At 46.6% G+C, this 18,006-nt stretch overlaps 1 protein-coding gene across 3 annotated transcripts in view; it reads left to right on the forward strand.

Moving 5' to 3' along the window:
- DOP1B (DOP1 leucine zipper like protein B) overlaps positions 1-18,006 on the forward strand; it is an 870,802-nt gene that overhangs the window by 809,713 nt on the left and 43,083 nt on the right. For all 3 annotated transcript variants that reach the window (XM_086935393.1, XM_086935394.1, XM_086935395.1), the window contains exon 35: positions 14,286-14,447. In XM_086935393.1, the coding sequence (XP_086791519.1) occupies positions 14,286-14,447 (162 nt within the window). The remainder of the gene's footprint in view (positions 1-14,285; positions 14,448-18,006) is intronic.

Below are 18,006 nucleotides of genomic sequence, written 5' to 3' on the forward strand. Positions count from 1 at the left end.
ATTGTAAATGACAAATTTTTTTATTTATGTGTTGGTTTTGAAAACAGATAAATAAATGGCATTGTCATTTACAATGCCAATAGCTTAATCTTTCGCAAATGTGAGACCTATTGCATTTGCACCCACACGCACACACACACACACACAGAGCCACCCACACACACACAGAGCCACCCACACAGGAGTGAGGGCGGAGGGATGGAGGGAGAGAGCAGCGTGAATCTCTCCGAATCTAATGAAAGCCCTTCGTAAGCCTGATGTATTGCACCTGGCAGTCACTTGGTCTGCTCTAGCTATTGAATAATTGAAAGGGTCTGATCGGGGGAGGGGGGACCTTCCCGAGGAAGTGTCTCTACACATGTACATTTCCAGGCGGACCTGCTCGGCTCCCCCTCTCTGGAGCAGCTTTAAGTGTTCCACTCTTGGTTGTGTGTCTTTCCTTCCCTTGTTTATTCGTTTCCTGTCCCTTGCGCTCTTTCTATGGCGGGCGTTTTTGCGGCGGTGGGAGGCGCTGTCTCTTCTGGTGACCAGAGAGAGCAGACACGAGGGGCACAGATTGAGCGAGGAAAGAGGAGGGGTGAGAGGAAAAGAGACGGCAGGAGGGGAGAGAGAGTGAGAGAACGAGAGAAACCGAAACTGTAAGAGGGAAGAAAGAAAGCTAAGAGGGAAAGATGTGGAGAAAGCACAAGAGAGAGGGAGAGAGAGAGAGAGAGAGAGGGAAAGGGGACGGAGTAAAGGGGTAGCGGCGGGTCATGGAATGAGCCGAGAGGGCAAGAGGTACATTTGGAAGAGGAAAGCAAAAGAAAGATAGGGTGAGTACAATGTATCAATGGAGGATGTGAGAGGATGGGAGGGAGAAAGGAAAGGAGGGGGCATCCGAAATGGAGAGGAGTGTGTGAGGACAACGGTGAGCGGGCAGGAGGGACGGCGAATGGAGGAGGTTGAGCTGTGTAGGGTGCGAGGAGAAGAAAGAGAGGGAAAGGCAGAGTGGGGAACCAACAAGGAAATATAGGGGAAACGCGAGAGGGGACGGCTGGGGCAGAGGGGTGAGTGAGGGCAGAAGAGAGGGAAGGTAGGGGGACATTTAAAAAAGTGTGAACGGGACTGATGAATTGGGAGGAGCTGGGGAGGGAGTCTTATGGGTGAAAAAGATGCGAGGGACAGATAGGAAAGAGGACGAGAGAAGAGAGCCAACGGCGGGCAGAGGATGGGGATGGAGTGAAGACAGGCAGGAAAGGATCACCAGGGAAAGAAGAGAGGACCTCGTGACCCGTGATCATTTCCTTATTTCCCCGCACCAGAATTACCATGACCTGCCTGGGATCCTGGTTATTAGGGGACAGGAAAGTAACAGCAATTCGGAGTTTTGGAGAAACAACATACGGAAATCGGATTTACTGTGCCGATTTTACGCTTTTGCCCAGGTGCTGCATTGAGACTCTGCGCGCGAGCAGGAGGTGAAACACCGTGGAACTCCAGTGTTGCCTCACACTTCTAATTTCACTGGGGTAAGTAACGGCTGTTAACAGCCTCAACAGAATTACCGGGCCGCTCACAATTTGAATCCACCACAAACTGAGACCACACAGGTAAGTATTTTATAAAAATAGAAATAACTTTTATCTGGTTGCAGCAATGTAAATAAGCAGTTGCACGATAATCACTTCAGTATAGCAATGATGAACTTAATCTTAATTGGTGTTTCAAAATTTCAGGAAGTTCTTGAAGCAAATGTCTCTAGTCTCTTTAATCAGCACACGATATGCCAATATTATGTGATTGAAAACGCTCTTCAAAATGAGCCAAGAACCATGCCAATGTTTTATGCTAGAAACGCTCCCAAAATGAGCCAAGAATCATGCCAATGTTTTATACCGCTAACGGGACCCGGCCCCTAGCGTCAGGGACCCTTCGCGCCTCTAGCGCGTCTCACCGCAATGCTGTTGGGAGGGGGGATTCCCTTCCAGGCGCACCCCGCGGCGAGCGCTCACTAGCGCTCCAGCCCGGCCGGTCTCAGGACGCTCCTCCGCCCGCTCTCGGTTCTCCAGGGAACAGCGGGGGGCAGAGACGGCAGGCCGGGGGCTGGAGCACTCTTTCAGGTCCCTCGGCGAGGTCAGGTCAGTCTTCCCCGGGCCCGGCGGTGATCGCGGTGAATTCTCGGCTCCTCCAGTCGAGCGGGCCAATCCAGACACGGCAGAACGGGCGAGCCTCCAAAGCACCCGGGAGTCAGCCTATGGCAGTGCGGCTCCCGGGTCAAGCCTGCGATGACGCTCCTCGCCCTAGCCAATCACCACACGGCAACAGTGGTGACGCTGCGCCGCACGGGCCAATCCCGTCGCGGCGTTTGGTGAGGGGGCTCGGCTCTCCCGTCCAATCGGAGAGCAGCGGGCTCGTTTTCGGTCGCGTTGGTACCAGCAAGGTACGGGGCCCTTCGTCGGGGGTTTACTGATCCCGGGTCGCGGTGGTGAAGCTGCACACAGGTTATTTTAGTGCGCTCTGCTCGGGGAAGGCTCACAAACCTTCAGTCTGCACCAAACACGTGTCGATGGATTCGGGGGCGTTCCCGGCGTCGCGTGACGTCGCCAAAAGCCAAAGAATCTCGGGAACGCCCCCGAGTCTCCTCCGGCCATGACGGACGCCTCTCTGTTCCAATGGCTAGCCTCCATTTATGGAGCTAGCCAATGGGACAGGGGGGCGTATTCCAGAGTCACTACTGCAATCAAGAGATTTCTCTGGAGGCTGAGCCTAAAGGCTCCGTTCCCCAGCGAAACCTAAAAAGGCACAGAATCACGGGGCCAGCGAAGGGGACAGAAGGAGAAAAAAGGCACAGAATCACGGGGCAGCGGAGGGGACAGAAGGAGTAAAAAGGCACAAAATCACGGGGGAAGCAAAGGATATAGGAGGATAAAGGTACAGAATCACGGGGGCAACGAAGGTGACAGAAGGAGAAAAATAGGCACAGAATCACGGGGGCAGAAGGAGAGAAAAGGCACAGAATCACGGGGGCAGAGAACGGGAAAAAAGGCACAGACTCACCGGGGCAGAAGGAGAAAAAAGGCACAGAATCACCGGGGCAGCGAAGAGGACAGGAGAAAAAAGGCACAGAATCACGGGGGCAATGGAGGGGAGACAGACAACAGCAGTCATAGACACCAAGAGAGTGCAATACAATGGAATGACAAATGACAAACAAACCTAAGGCCTACCACTGGCCACCAGGGATGAGGTGCAGATGGTAGCTTGCGGGTGGTGGACGGCCTCGAACTTTCTCAGCAGCGGCAGCTGAGGCAGGGGACACACAGGCAGTGCTGTGCAGAGGGGGAGCGACCTACCTGGTGGGGGTCAAGGGTCGCTCTTACCTTCCATTGCTGGTGTCTTGGGCGCTGCCTAGGAATTTATAACCTTGTCTATGTAAAATCCACAAACAGTGTTGTGTTTTTCTGTCCCCATCACTAATAGTGGGACAACGGTTGCAATGGAAAAGCATACATCTGACAACAGACCTGACAAGGTGGAAACTATGCTACTGTGTGATAGTACAGGGAAGGAGGGAATGGGGACTTAGGAGAAAAGGCCGGGGGTGGAAGGGGCTCTGCTGCCACCCATCCTTCTGGGCACTGATTGGGCAGCCCCTCCGCCCCCCCCCCTTCCCCCCCACCTCTTAGCAAAACCAAAGTCTGTCCGAGCCAGCTAGTAAATACTGGCCGGAGGTAAAACCTTAAATGGAGCCCGGTAGTGTAGAACACCGTCCCACAAGACGGGATCTCATTCTAAGCAGGGGTTCCCAGCTCACCTTCCTGCTCACTGTGTGATAGTGCCTCTTCATTGGGTGAATGGTGCTGAAACCGTGTGAGAATGGGTGGCATTTTGTGAGTTGCATGGTCTGCTAACAATGCACCAAGCTAATCAACAAAAAGCCAGAAATGACTGAAGATGTCATATGATGCGGTGCCAAGAGAGATACACAGCTCAACATTTTCAGTCTTCGAGTAGGGTGAGATTGAGTGATTTTGGAGGGCGGGGCCACTGAGATCAATGGAGATGATAAATAGAGGTGGGGCGGCTCAAGGGAGAGCAGAGCCAAGGGTCTGGCTAGGCTCTAAGAGCCCCTGCACGAGCAGAACCCTAAAAATATTTGGCATGTATGTCATGCAACAAACATTATGATGAAACAGGGGGAAGTCGCTTCAAAATAAAATTTAAAAATATGGTATTTTTTAACATGCAGGTGCATTTCAGTACTTCAGATTGTATCATCCATTAAGTATTTATCAAGTGATCATTTCTGATCGTTAACTTAAAAGCTTTTCTCCTCGAACACCGGCTCTCCTGACAAAAGCATTATTGAGCAAGAGGTAAGTCAGCTGTCATGTGCACCCTATATATTGTGTTTTATTGCAGACGGGGGAACATTGTACCAGCCTAATAGTATATTAAACAGCAACAGGAGGGTTTGTATAGCGCACATTCTGAACGCACGTTTGAAGGCTCTTAAAATGAAAAAATTGTGAAAAAAACATATTTGCCTAGAATCACACAATTTGCTGAAGCGGTGAAATGGGATTTCATGTTACAGTAGTGCAATTCGACCACCAGATTGGTACCTATTTCTCTCTTGTCCGTTTTTTCATCAAAGGTTTGTCATGACTAACGTTTTCTGGGTGATGACCCCACTGCAGTCTAGATCATGAATCATTTTAGTTGTTAGAAGAAGGAGGAGACACCCCCCAAATGAGGGTGCCTTGAGTGGTACATGCAGGTCCTGTGAAGGAGGGGTACTGGCTGCCCCGCAGAATCATGCTCCGATTGCTGCACCCTGTATTACGCCCCCGCTCACCTCCGAGAAATAATCGGATTTTTGAGCCTCATTTTCTCTTTATCTAAATCGCTTCTCCGGCTCTCGGCGGAGTGCCTGCGCGGGATCGGGGCTGCTTAGCAGCCATCACACCAGCAGTCAGTCCCATTAAATGACATCCGGTCTGGGAGATGGACAGATTCGCGCTCGCGGCCGCCTGATGCAGTGGGTCACGTGCTCGGTGACTGCGACAGAAAGCGGAGGGAGCCCAGGGGTGGGGGCGGCTGGCGCCCGCCCGGCCCACAGGGGGCCCAGGGGTGGGGGCCGCTCGCGCCCGGCCTGCTCGGAAGACAGAATGCTTTCTAAGTGTGGTTGTATCACTCTGACAGTCCGAGCGCGAGTCACCCCCGCTTATGTTCAACTCGCGCTGCCAATTAGGCCCACCTTTGCCTCCAAGAACAAGCAAATTAACGTCTGTTAATGGACTCCGGCAGAAGTCTGGGTGCCAGAGCTACGTACGGCATGACAGGTCTGGCGCGGAGGGCGGCGGCTGCCACCCCTTCCCTCGCAGCGCAGAGCGACTGCTAAAGGGACTTACTAGTGAAGAGACGTGTGTGTGGGGGGCGAGGGAGTGGTCGTAGGGCTGAGCAGCCAATCAGTGGTCACCAATGAGGCAGCCTGAAAAGCTGATTGCTGGCAATTACGGACGCGGCTATAATTAGCGCAGCAGGGCAGTGGCACCGAGGCCCAGGGCTGAGGCGATCGCTGCACCTCAATGATGGCCATATTTTGCAGACAACCGAGGGGGTGGGAGATATTTCTTTGCTTTAATTAAGGCCTCTGATACCTTCGCTATTGCACTGCTGATTGTCCTGTACAAGTGAAACGCGGTTTGTATTTTCATTTCACTCTATGTCCACTTTTAAAGGACTCTCTAGTCGATGATGTAACAGATGGCAAATCGACAGACACCCCCAAAGGGACACAGTATAGCCAATGGAGACAGCCGTCGTTCATGTAGCACTGGGCAAAGAGAGCTGGTTTTCCCTTTCACTGGCGGCCCCTGTACATTAGCCTTGTATTCACTAACATCTAATCCAGACACGGCAGAACGGGCGAGCCTCCAAAGCACCCGGGAGTCAGCCTATGGCAGTGCGGCTCCCGGGTCAAGCCTGCGATGACGCTCCTCGCCCTAGCCAATTACCACACGGCAACAGTGGTGACGCTGCGCCGCACGGGCCAATCCCGTCGCGGCGTTTGGTGAGGGGGCTCGGCTCTCCCGTCCAATCGGAGAGCAGCGGGCTCGTTTTCGGTCGCGTTGGTACCAGCAAGGTACGGGGCCCTTCGTCGGGGGTTTACTGATCCCGGGTCGCGGTGGTGAAGCTGCACACAGGTTATTTTAGTGCGCTCTGCTCGGGGAAGGCTCACAAACCTTCAGTCTGCACCAAACACGTGTCGATGGATTCGGGGGCGTTCCCGGCGTCGCGTGACGTCGCCAAAAGCCAAAGAATCTCGGGAACGCCCCCGAGTCTCCTCCGGCCATGACGGACGCCTCTCTGTTCCAATGGCTAGCCTCCATTTATGGAGCTAGCCAATGGGACAGGGGGGCGTATTCCAGAGTCACTACTGCAATCAAGAGATTTCTCTGGAGGCGGAGCCTAAAGGCTCCGTTCCCCAGCGAAACCTAAAAAGGCTGAAAGGCAGGCACAGGTGTATCATTCCTGCACCACATTTAGAATTGGTTGCAATCCTCTACCTGCCTCATGGCTGTCGGGTTAGAAGCAACATTTTTACATATGACCTTGAGTTACAGCACCCTGGTAGGATACTGAGAAGAGGTGGTGGCAATTGTGAAAGCAGTAATGAAGGGTTACCATAGACACCACACTCAAACGTTGTCTACTGGGAGTAACACACAGGCCCAAAAGACGAAAAACCCAATGTAGATTCACTGTACTGGGATTATTACTGGCAGAGCACAGAATAACAGTACACTGGCTGTTCATGAGAGCTCCCACGACAGAGGAATGGAAAAAGATGTGCTGGAGTAGGCCATGGCAGATGAACTAAGCATGAGGGCTGTGAGAGCGGATGAGGGGGCAGAGGAGGATTTGGAGTCATGGTCTGAAATGATCAACACGTTGCGGGAGCTGCCTGGAGACATCCTGGCTTAAGCATAGGCTGCGGCCACTGATAGGTACCATATACAGTTCTGCTGGTAAATGTCCCCCGTCTCCAGAAGGTGAAAAGGAAGCGTGGTATACTTTGAGGAATAGGGCAATTAATTTCCTGGGGCCAGAATAGGGCTAATACCTGAGATGTTTTCAGCCTTTAAGATGATTAGGCGTGTGCCATGGGTGGGGACCACTAGAAAATCTTTCCGAGGTGATTATTTAGTCCTCTCATTTGGGTCGCCATCTCTTGTCCAGGAAATTTTCTGCAGAATAGATGACAATAATATCGACACAGTAGAAGGTATTAAGGCTTTGCCCCTGATTTACTTTCATCAGCCAAACTCCTTAAATCAGAATAGGGGTTTGTATTCCCCATGTCAGCCCTTTAATAAAACGATTTACAACGTAGAGGTGGTAAATAGATTTAGACCCCTTCTGTCCCTAGATGAGAATGATTGACTTCAGGATAGTGCTGACAATAACATTTGTTCTGATAGTGGTGTATACTGTAATCTCCGGGAGAATACGTTATCGACCCTCGCTGTGGAACTTTACCCGGCCCAAAGAGAGATAATGATTACTAAGGACGAAACTGTGGAATCCCCAGTAGTTGGAATTGGTGATGCAAGTAGACACAAAGTTAGAGAAGGGGATGGGATGCTTGGACAGGTTCAGCATGATCATGTAGTTGATGTTTCAAATGCACCTTCCACAGGGAGAATTAGAAACCTTTTCTGGAATATTGCAGGCCTGCAATCAAAAGTAAATATTATCTGCACCAAATCTAAATATAGTTTTAATATCTTGTGTTTCCAGGAGACATGGCTATTGGATAAAATAGACATAGATGGATATAAGACCTTCCACACGCCAGCTGCACAGTCAGTACATGGGAGACATAAAGGGGGTATCTGTGTATATATTTCAAATATGTTATGAGTTAAAAAAAATTGAATGATAAAAACTACAACATATTATCAAATTGTGGCCATCCGTTTGAATTTAAATGTAGTAGTGCGGATAGTTAACTTTTATAACAACATTGAACGGGGACATATGGGTGACATTTTAAATTTACTCAGTAATAATTTAAGTGAGACAAATGTCCCAAATGGCGTTGATATGATTACTCTTTGGGGTGGTGATTTTAACACTAGCATTTGTCCACAGGTAGAATGTGGGCGGTGTGGTGTACACGAGAAAGAAAAAGATCCTAGGTTACATTTTGTGCATTCTGAGAGGGAGGAGTTTAATGACATAATGGCTCTACACGATCTGGGCTTTGCAAATATGTTGTTCTCCCCGCCTGTCAATTTCACCCATACATTTATTGGAATGGGTTCTGAATCATTAATTGATTTTATAATTGTACCCAATCGCTGTGCAACATGGATTGACAGTTTTAAAACTGGGGACAACCCCCAGAACCTGTAACGAAGGTACGCAACCAGGGCGTTATCTTCGATAACAAGCTGTCATTTCAGCAACATGCTAATGCAGTGGTTTCTTCTTCCTTCCACACACTAAAAAGGATAAAAAAATTAATCCCATACCTTCCTCCTCATGCAGGCAAAACCCTGGTCAGTACTTTGGTATTCTCCAAAACTGACTACTGCAACGCACTGTTTCTCAATGCACAACAAAAGGTCCTCAATAAACTGCAAACAGTGCAGAATGCAGCAGCCAGGACACTGCTATCCATCCCTAAGTTTGCATCGGTCTCCCCCTACATCCGACAGCTGCACTGGCTACCGGTGAGGAGCCGTATCAAATTTAAAGCATTATGCATAGCATACAAGGCTATCCATGATCACGGACCCCTATTCTTAAGAAGAGCCTTCCGACCGCTTGAACACACAAGAACCTTGCGGTCATCCTCAGCACATTTACTCATGGTCCCCCGTACAAGAAGGGCCAACTGGGGCGACAAACGCTTCTCAGTGCCAACAGCCATTTTGTGGAACACACTCCCTCTACACATCAAGTGTGCTCCGACCCTTCTGAATTTCAGAAAGAAACTAAAGACCTGGTTGTTCCCTGCCTAAACCTCCCTACCCCTCCCCCCATGAGAGTTCTGCATCTACAGCGCCGAGACACCCAAGGGTATTTGCGCGCTTTAAAAATTGCCAAATAAATAAATAAATAAATAAATAAATAAACTCACTTTACTGTCTTGAGTGACCACTTACCCTTGAGTATTGATCTAGTTATAACGAAACAAGTTAAGCATCTTAAACATAATAATATAGCATAGATGTAAAATATTGCCCTAGCATGTCAGAATAGGTATTGCCTGCGATGGGGTAAGATAAACCCAGAGGAGGTCAATAAACACATAGTTGTTAATAATTATGAACATATAGTGGCATGCTTACAAGACAGAATAGATTTTGAGGATACTTTGAGGCCCTTTTCCTATATTACGTTACAGATACAAAACTCATTAAGAGCTCAAAATAAGGTCCCCCTGGCTCGGAACAATGGTTGGTTCGGCTCAAAATGTACCAAAGCCTATACTCAATTGAAAGAAGCATTACATAAGACAGAGAGAAAGCAAGAAGAAATTAGTGGTCGTAGGAGGGCTTAAAATTTAGCCAGGAAAAATAGGAAAAAAGAACTGAAAGACCAAGCATTGGATATGCTCTATGAAGCATCATTTATGAAGGACTGCACTTTATTTTGGCAGGCAGTTAATGGCCCATTTCTTTCTAACAATGATGGTGCTAGGGTTGAAATTGCAATCGAGGAAAAAGTATGGGTTGACTTTTTCTCGAAAGTATACGGTGTTAAGAGGATCGAAGAATATTCAACTGACGCGAAACTAATAGAACAGGAAGGCACAGTAGGCTTTACCCCCATTGAGTTATATAAAACACTGGATGGAGTTACAGCAGCAATAAATGCTAGTAAAGGAGGCAAAGCCCCGGGGCCATATGGCGTACCGATGAATCTATTCAAATCCATTCCATCACTGAGGTGCCCGCTGCTGACTCAGGTATAAGAGGCGTGCTGCGCGAGGGACTTCATAAAGTCGTGGTCAGAATCGGTGCGAGGGACTTCATAAAGTCGTGGTCAGAATCGGTGATTGTTCCGATTTTTAAAAAAGGGGAACGTGATAATCCTGCCTGCTACCGACCTATTTCGCTTTTAGATTCGTTAGTTAAGGTAGCAGACAGGATTGTGCTGAATAGATTACAAATATGGGCTGAGGACAATAATATTTTAAGTACAGTACAATATGGTTTTAGACCAGGGTTAGGGACTATCGAACAGGTTTAAAATGTTACTATTTTAATGGGAAAGTATACTCAAGACAAGGAGGGGAAACTGTATGTGGCATTTGTGGACCTCTCAGCCGCATTTGATTGTGTTGTACATAATAGACTCCTTATGGATCTAAACGTTGACCCACTATTAGTTCAATTCTTGAGACAGATGTATACTGGGGCATGTGCTAAGGTGAGGTATGACTTGAAGGGTGAATACACTGCACCTTTCCCCAAGGAGAGTGGAGTGAGGCAGGGCTGTGTCCTGGCCCCATTTTTGTTCTCCTTATATACCAAAGCCCCAGAGGAGGAACTGGTGGCCAGGACAAGAGATCCTCCACAGTATAAAAATAAGTTGATTGTGTCCCTGCTCTATGCGGACGACGCAGTGCTTATGGCCAGGACCAAGCTGGGCTTAGGGAGCGCTCTTGCGGCATATATTGGTTTCCTGGATGGTCGGGGGTTAAAACTCAATATCAAGAAAACCTTTGTAATGATATGTGGGAAGGGGAGAAACAAATGAAAAGTTTGGTACTTGGGAAAGATAGGATAGATGCAACTGGTACATTCTCCTATTTAGGTGTTTTATTGGAACACACTGGCTCCTGGCACCCAGCGGTCAAAAGTAGGACTCCCCTTTTTAAGAGGTCAATTAGGAGCTGTGATTAACTTTGCAAAACAAATTGGGCAAAAGACCTCCGGGGATCTTACTAAAAATTTACCAGGCTAAATGTATAAGTATCCCGATGTATGGGGCAGGAGTCTGTGGTCACCGTGATGTATCCCCAATACAAATTGTGAAAAATATATTTTTAAGGTTCATTTTAGCAGCTGCGCAGAGCACTTCAGTTTTTAATTGCCACAATGAATTGGGGATCCCCTATATTTCTAACATGATTAAAATGCAACTCCTGCTATTGTGGCATAGAGGTTGGACCTCTGCAAATACAGGGTTGAACAGGGAAATTATTGGAGACGCCACGAGTCTGTGCTATGCAAATAAGATCCCCTGGTTGAACTATATCAGAATTTTTTTAAAAGACTTGGATAGACTTGAATATTGATTATTTTACTCATCCTGATACTATGAGCTCTATTTCCAGGAAGGACTTCAAACTGTTATGCCTGACGCACTTAGAATCCTTAAGAGTTGTAATGGAAATTAGGAAAAGTACTGTGACTCAGCATCAGCTAATTTTGACAACCTTTAGTATACAACTGTATTTGGTTTGGTGCACAGGAGGGTACAACAGGTATGTCCTTACCAGATTAAGGTTTGATCATTTCCATCGGTTAGTTAGCTTTCCCATGGCAAATGACTGGACCAGAGATTTATGTCCATGTCCATGTGATGAGACGTCTACCCAATCAACAATACATGTATTTTTATTTTGTAAATGTTATTACTGTGAAAGAGTTAGATGGAGTTTATCAGTGTTGAAGAGAGGGGGTTGGAAGCAATGTCGTCTTGCTTTTTTATATTTACAAAAGTTAGAAAATGTTTATTGTGTGGGAATTATGGCTGGATTTCTGAAAAGTGTATTGAGAAAAAGAAAAAGTATAACTGCCTAAAACACGAAGTTGTTTTAATATACATTAATTTTTTATCTATTTTCTATAGATAGAATCGAGATCCCTGTATAGATGAAATTAATTATACATACATGTGAAAGTATATTTTAACTATGTTACCTTTTTGATTTTTAATGTGTAAAATAGAATAAAGTATATTTGAATTGAATTGATAGGGGATGTTGAAGGGTTACCTCGACAGGGTGGGTGCATTAAAGGGCCCTCGTATATGCCATGTATGCCATCAGTGAGATAAGAAGAAGGACACTGAAATGGAAAGCGGTGGCCATTGAAGTAGCCATAGACTCCAAAGGCAGGCAGAGATGTTGGAAGACTGTAATTAAAATTGTTGTGGCAATGGTGATGTACTGAACATCCAAGATGCGGAAGAGTATCAACAGGAGCTGAAAAGAGTATTGGGGTGCCATTGCTGAAATGCTGTGTTACTGTTTATTTGATTGAATGTTACCTTTATGTAAAATGATAAATTGTTTAAAGAAATAATTGATTGCAGTGATTTGAATTAACCCTGAATTGTTAATATTCATGAGCAACATTCCTCCTGTGAATTTTCGTGACCACGTTCAAATGTGGCCTGTAAGGCATAGCAGACCTCCATGTCTGCATTGGCAATGACAAAAAAGAAGCACTTTGCGAATGGAACAAAGGGAGCAGCCTGCACTCTCTGTGTGACCTCTGTTTGCATTCTCTTATGCCTACACCTGCCAGTCACATGTTAAAAACGGGTCCTGATGAACACCTTCTTCTGGGCAAACGTTTACCACCTGTTGGAAACTTTTCAAAGCTTGAAACCCCATGTGTCATCAAAATACAAGTCGTAGTATGCTTTTTTGTAGAAGTGTTTCGGGCCTTATGAGCTTTGCTAAAAAACTGGGAGGCAGACCGGTTGAAGCCATCATTAAGGTCTACAAAGCTAAATGCTTGGCAGTGGCCTCCTATGGATGCCAAATATGGGGTTGCACCGTACCCAAAAAAATACAACTGGTAGAAAATAAATTTCTGAGGGGGCTTCTTTCAGTCCCCCAGTCTACGCCCACATTTACAACACACACGGAAGTGGGGATCGGATATATCTCAGACCATATCCAAATAGCACCCCTTCTGTATTGGCTAAAAATCTGGCTTAATAAAGAAATTACTTTAAACCACTCCATTATTAAAGACTGCCTTCATCTAGAGAGGGCTGATAAAATTGTATGGCTGAATTATATCAAAAATGGTCTGCAAAAAATAGGTCGCTCAGACATGTTCTATTCTCCCGAATTAATAACCAAAAAGGATATTTTGCCAACAAAAAAGGCCCTAGAGGACCTTTTTAAATTAGATCGGGAGGAGACGGAGCTGAGAAAGCCTCTTGTTAGACAAAATTATGGACTGGTTAGCTGCCCAGGACCGGAACCATATTTAATAGTGGTGAATAATCGACACCACAGATTTCTTCTGACAAGATTCCGCCTAAACCTGATTCATTACTCCTTAGGAGTATTCCGCACTTGGTGCGCACCTGACAAGGCGGACCCCTGCACTTGTGATTGCTTCTCATTACAAGACACACTCCATTTTGTCATGTTTTGCACTCACTATGAAGTATGTAGACGGAAATATTTGTTACCACTCCTGAAGAAGGCGGGCTTTATTCAGGTGAGGCCCGCTCTAATATACCTAATGCAATTGGGTAACCCTTATATTATGTTCTGTGTGGCCAGTTTTTTGACGGCAGCCACTCGCATAAGGAAAAATACCATCAGCCTTCCGCAGATCCAAAGCTGTTTTGAGTAATGTTTCTCTTGTGTAAATACGTATTCCATTTTACCAAGGCAGTAGTACTGAGAGTTTTTAAATGGTATATATTTTCTTTTTTTAAAACTTTTAATATTAGAAATTTCTCTTTTTAATATGTATTGTATTTTTTAACATTGATGGAAAAAATGTACTGTACTGAAATTTGTTAGATTGTAACTTTTTGTATAATTGTACCTTGTCTTTTATGATATTAATTTTATCGAATAAAGAATATTCGACTGACTGTGTCATCAGAAAGTATCCACACATCTCTTTACAGGTTTCAAGTCAAGGGAGTAGCCACCTGTTTGCCGCTCCAGTTTCCTTGCAAATCGGGTGGAATCAGTTTTAATATTGTGATACATTACATTTGCCACTCGCAGTGTTCATTTAAAGCTTTCTGATTTGATGTGGGCTTTCACTCCACACATCCTTCCAGTTGGTGCAACGCATGCATAGTGAAGATGAAGTCCCTTTAATTCATCAGGCCCTGGATCGTCTAATGGTGGGAAGCCATATATTGGTCTAGAGATCACATTTTATGAAAATGATTTTGTCATATTGCGAGCATGCATACATCTTTGTATCCAGGTTTGGGGGCAAATGTCCTATGCAGCAAGTTTGAGTACGTTCTAGCTATGATTAATATTGTTTTCTGCATCATGTATTTTATAGGAACAACAGTAAAGCCAACAAGCAAAAAATCACAGCTGCAGAAAGCAGTGGCTCTCTCCTTTGTGACATACAGCAGAGTGGCCTCGACCTGTACCTGGCAGCCTGCAAGTTTTTGGACACAGCACTTTCATTCCCTCCGGAAAAGATGCCTTTATTTCAAATGTAAGATGCTCGCATTACTGAGCAGTTCAGTTATTTGTAGCACTTCATAATTAAAGTAATAGTATTTATATTTAAGGTAATATTTGTTAAAACACTCAAGAGAAAATAATATTTTGGGCTTCATTTTCATACAGTTTCCAGGATGGGGTGATAGTACACATATTCGGTGTACAACACCCTACACCATAGTGCTATTGGATACAGTAGAAACATTGAAAAATAATTTAGGTTTCTCATCCTTCTAATTTATTTTACCGACACTGGGTACCCGAAATACATACTTCATGTTTTTAGTAGCCCTACCCCAATGGCTAACACAATGCTCCACATTAATGACTTGTATTTACACCACTGGGTATGATTTGTAGGGCCTACCACTACAATCGGTAAGCCACACCTTTACTGTGAGAAGCATCGCTTCACTGCTGGTTTCTCTGACTTATGGTTCTTGGCGCCACGATTTCTCATGTCTCCCCATTCTGTGATTTCACATTTAGCACACTCATTTGTTGTCTGTTTCTCTTGCTGTCACTGATATAATGTTACCTACTTTGACCTGCCACTATAGCATAGCTTAGCATAACTTCGTAAAATATGCACTCATCAACGGTGGCGCCTGTAGTTTGAATGAGCTCAGTCCGATGCATTGATTTGCATTGGGAACATACCTGCACTTTACTGAAAAATGAACGATTGTGCATAGACCTCTTTGAAGCAATATATAAAGTGGCATACCACTGCACATAAATAATGTGACTGTAGAAGGGGATTATATGTCATCTAAACCCATTGCTTGTTAGTGAAATCCCAAGATTATTTTTGTAAACTGCATTATTTGCAGGTGGACTAATAACATGAAATGTGGTAATTTTTTTTATACTCCTCACCATTCAAGCAAAAGATATCTAGGGTTTGGCATAGGTCTTTGACTATTAATTCATAGGCAGAATGGAGTGTTGTTGTACATAGCTGTTGTAGAACAAGTTGTTGTTGTGAACGAGATTGTGATGATGTAAATCTTTTTTTTTTTTAAATAAACTTTATTGAGTTTTTACAGAAGAGTATATTTGTACAATTGGCACCCGTTCCAATACATTAGCGTACCTTTGCTGTTATCATTTGCAATTGTTCCGGTCATCATTGTATCGTATAGTCACCATCTCCTAGATACGGTGCTTATATTTACTCAGCCTATCACATCTACTTAGCATGTTTTTAAATCCGTGTGTTAACCGTATTTAATAATTATAACAGGCGGCACATATTGCGCTTGGTCTCAATCCAACAACCCTGGATCCCACCCACCCATCCCGCAACTAACTAACTGGGCATCACAATCATTGTCTTCTCTAGCATACAGAGTAGTCATCCATTGCATTTGTGGTGAGAAAAACATTATCAAGCTACACATTTCTTTGTACAACATCATATTTTGAGGCCATAGTATACATGGTACATGTACTTCTAATTCTTGTGGCCCTGAATCGTGTGATATCTGCCCATTGGTGTTTGGTAGCAGTATAATTGCCCAGCATCGGTGCCTATGGCATGTCATTTACTTGATCAACTGCAACCTGAGTTGTCCCATCCCATGCTTTAAAGGACTCGGGCAGCATATCCCATGCCATTGCAATTGGTATTTTCCTCTGCCCCCACTGTTCCTCCTTACGTATTGCGGCGCTTTCGGCTAAGCTCCATTTCGCTACTTCCTCCTTCCATGGCTCTATTTTTGGTGGCCTCGCTGCCTTCCACCTTCTAGTGATGTGTCTTTTCGCTAGTAGTAGCGCTAAGTCGGAAAGCGCGCCTGTACCTTGTATCCCTTCGGGTGTGGATATAGCACTTATATGCTGCCCTTTGCTGAATTCCAAGTCCTTCCCCCAACCACATCTGTTAGTATCTGCGCTATCTGTGCCCAGTAGTGTGCTAGCACTGGACACGCCCATATCATATGTACAAACCCTGCATCTTCTTCTACACATCTGGTGCAGTTTGACGCAACTGCAGGGAACATCCTGAGTAGCATATGAGGTGTCGGGTATGCCCTCTGTGTGATCATATATTGGATAAATTTAAATCGTGCATTGCGTGATACTGCATTTGGGTAGGCTCGAAGTGTATTCCACTCTCTGTCAGCAAGTGCTGTTTCCATGTCGGCATCCCACTTGGTCCGTAAAGCCCCAATCGGGAGGTCTGTGTTTCTCTGATACCTGCATACAGCCATTTCGTTAAGTGCCTTCCATTACCCATTAAGTGACGCATATTGACTAACTCATTCGTTAGCGGTTCCTGCCTGTCCGGGGCCCACATCCTTTTTAGGTCGAGGACCGAAGGCTGCGCTTGCGCAGTCTCCGGTGGGAGATTTAATGATTTGAGTATGGGTCTTGAACCCGCCTCTCTCTTCCATTGGCTGGCTCCCTAAACGGAGGCCAGCCATTGGATGAGAGGGGCATCACTCAGTTCAAGCCCCGTCTCTTTTGGATTCGGGGTGTGTTTTTTTGCGTTCTTTCGACTGTGACGTCATCCGTCACTCAGAACGCCAAAAACACGCCCCCGAATCCGACATTTTCGGACGTTTGTGGCAGCCATTTTGCTGCTCGTTAAGATGAAGTCGCCCGCTCCCGCTGTCCTCGTTCCTGCCCCCTCCCGCTGTTCGTGTCTTTGTTCCCGCCCCCCTCCCGCTGTCTGTGTCCTCGTTCCCGTTGTATCCCGCCCCCCTCCCGCTGTCTGTGTCTTTGTTCCCGCCCCCCTCCTGCTGTCCGTGTCCTCGTTCCCGTTGTGTCCTCCCGGAGGTTTTAGGTCACCGAGGCCCCAGGCTCCCTGCTGGTGAGGGTCGTGAGTGCCGGTGTTACGCCCCGCCTTTAGTGCTGTCCGACGATCTCCGCGACTGAACCCACCGATGCCGGACTGTCGCCTTTGCCCTGGATTGCATGGGAGGCATCGCAATGCGGAAACTGCTTCGGGGAGTCCCCAAGTCGGAGGGGAGGAGCTCCTGTGACTGGTGCCTGGGGATTGCGGGAACGTACTGTGCCCTTTGACTGGAGAGGCGGTGAGTTTCCCCTGCAATGGCCCCCAGCAGCCCCCCTGTCCCTGCGACCCGGCTGCTTTGTGGTGGGGTGCCGGTCCCTCCTTTCATACTCATTTTCTTTCCCTGTGCAGTTCAGCCTTCCTTTTAACCCTCCTCCCCTCTCTGTTCTGCCCCTTCTCTTGCTCACCTCCCGTGCTATTTCTTGCGCTCCATCTTTTAATTCTGCCTTCAATTCTTCTGTGGTTGCAGAAGAGCCCCTTCTCCTGCCGCCCTCAGTTGTCGGGGGAATGGGGTCCCCTGAACCCCAGCTTACTTCAGAAGTCTGGAGCTCACGCCTACTCTCTGTGCCCCCGAAGTACCAGTAACCCCAGAGAGCCCGCATCCTTCCGGGTGACCCTGCTAGCTTATCACAAGGGGGACAGGAGCCGCCTCAATGTAGGAGCTCCGAGGCCTTTCCATCCCCCACGCAGAGCTCATCTCGTTTCAAGACACCTCAGGGAAAATGTACTGTTATTTAACTTACCGCAGCAACCG

The sequence above is a fragment of the Lissotriton vulgaris genome, chromosome 8, assembly GCF_964263255.1.
Source record: "Lissotriton vulgaris chromosome 8, aLisVul1.2, whole genome shotgun sequence".
Classification (NCBI taxonomy): Eukaryota; Metazoa; Chordata; class Amphibia; order Caudata; family Salamandridae; genus Lissotriton; species Lissotriton vulgaris.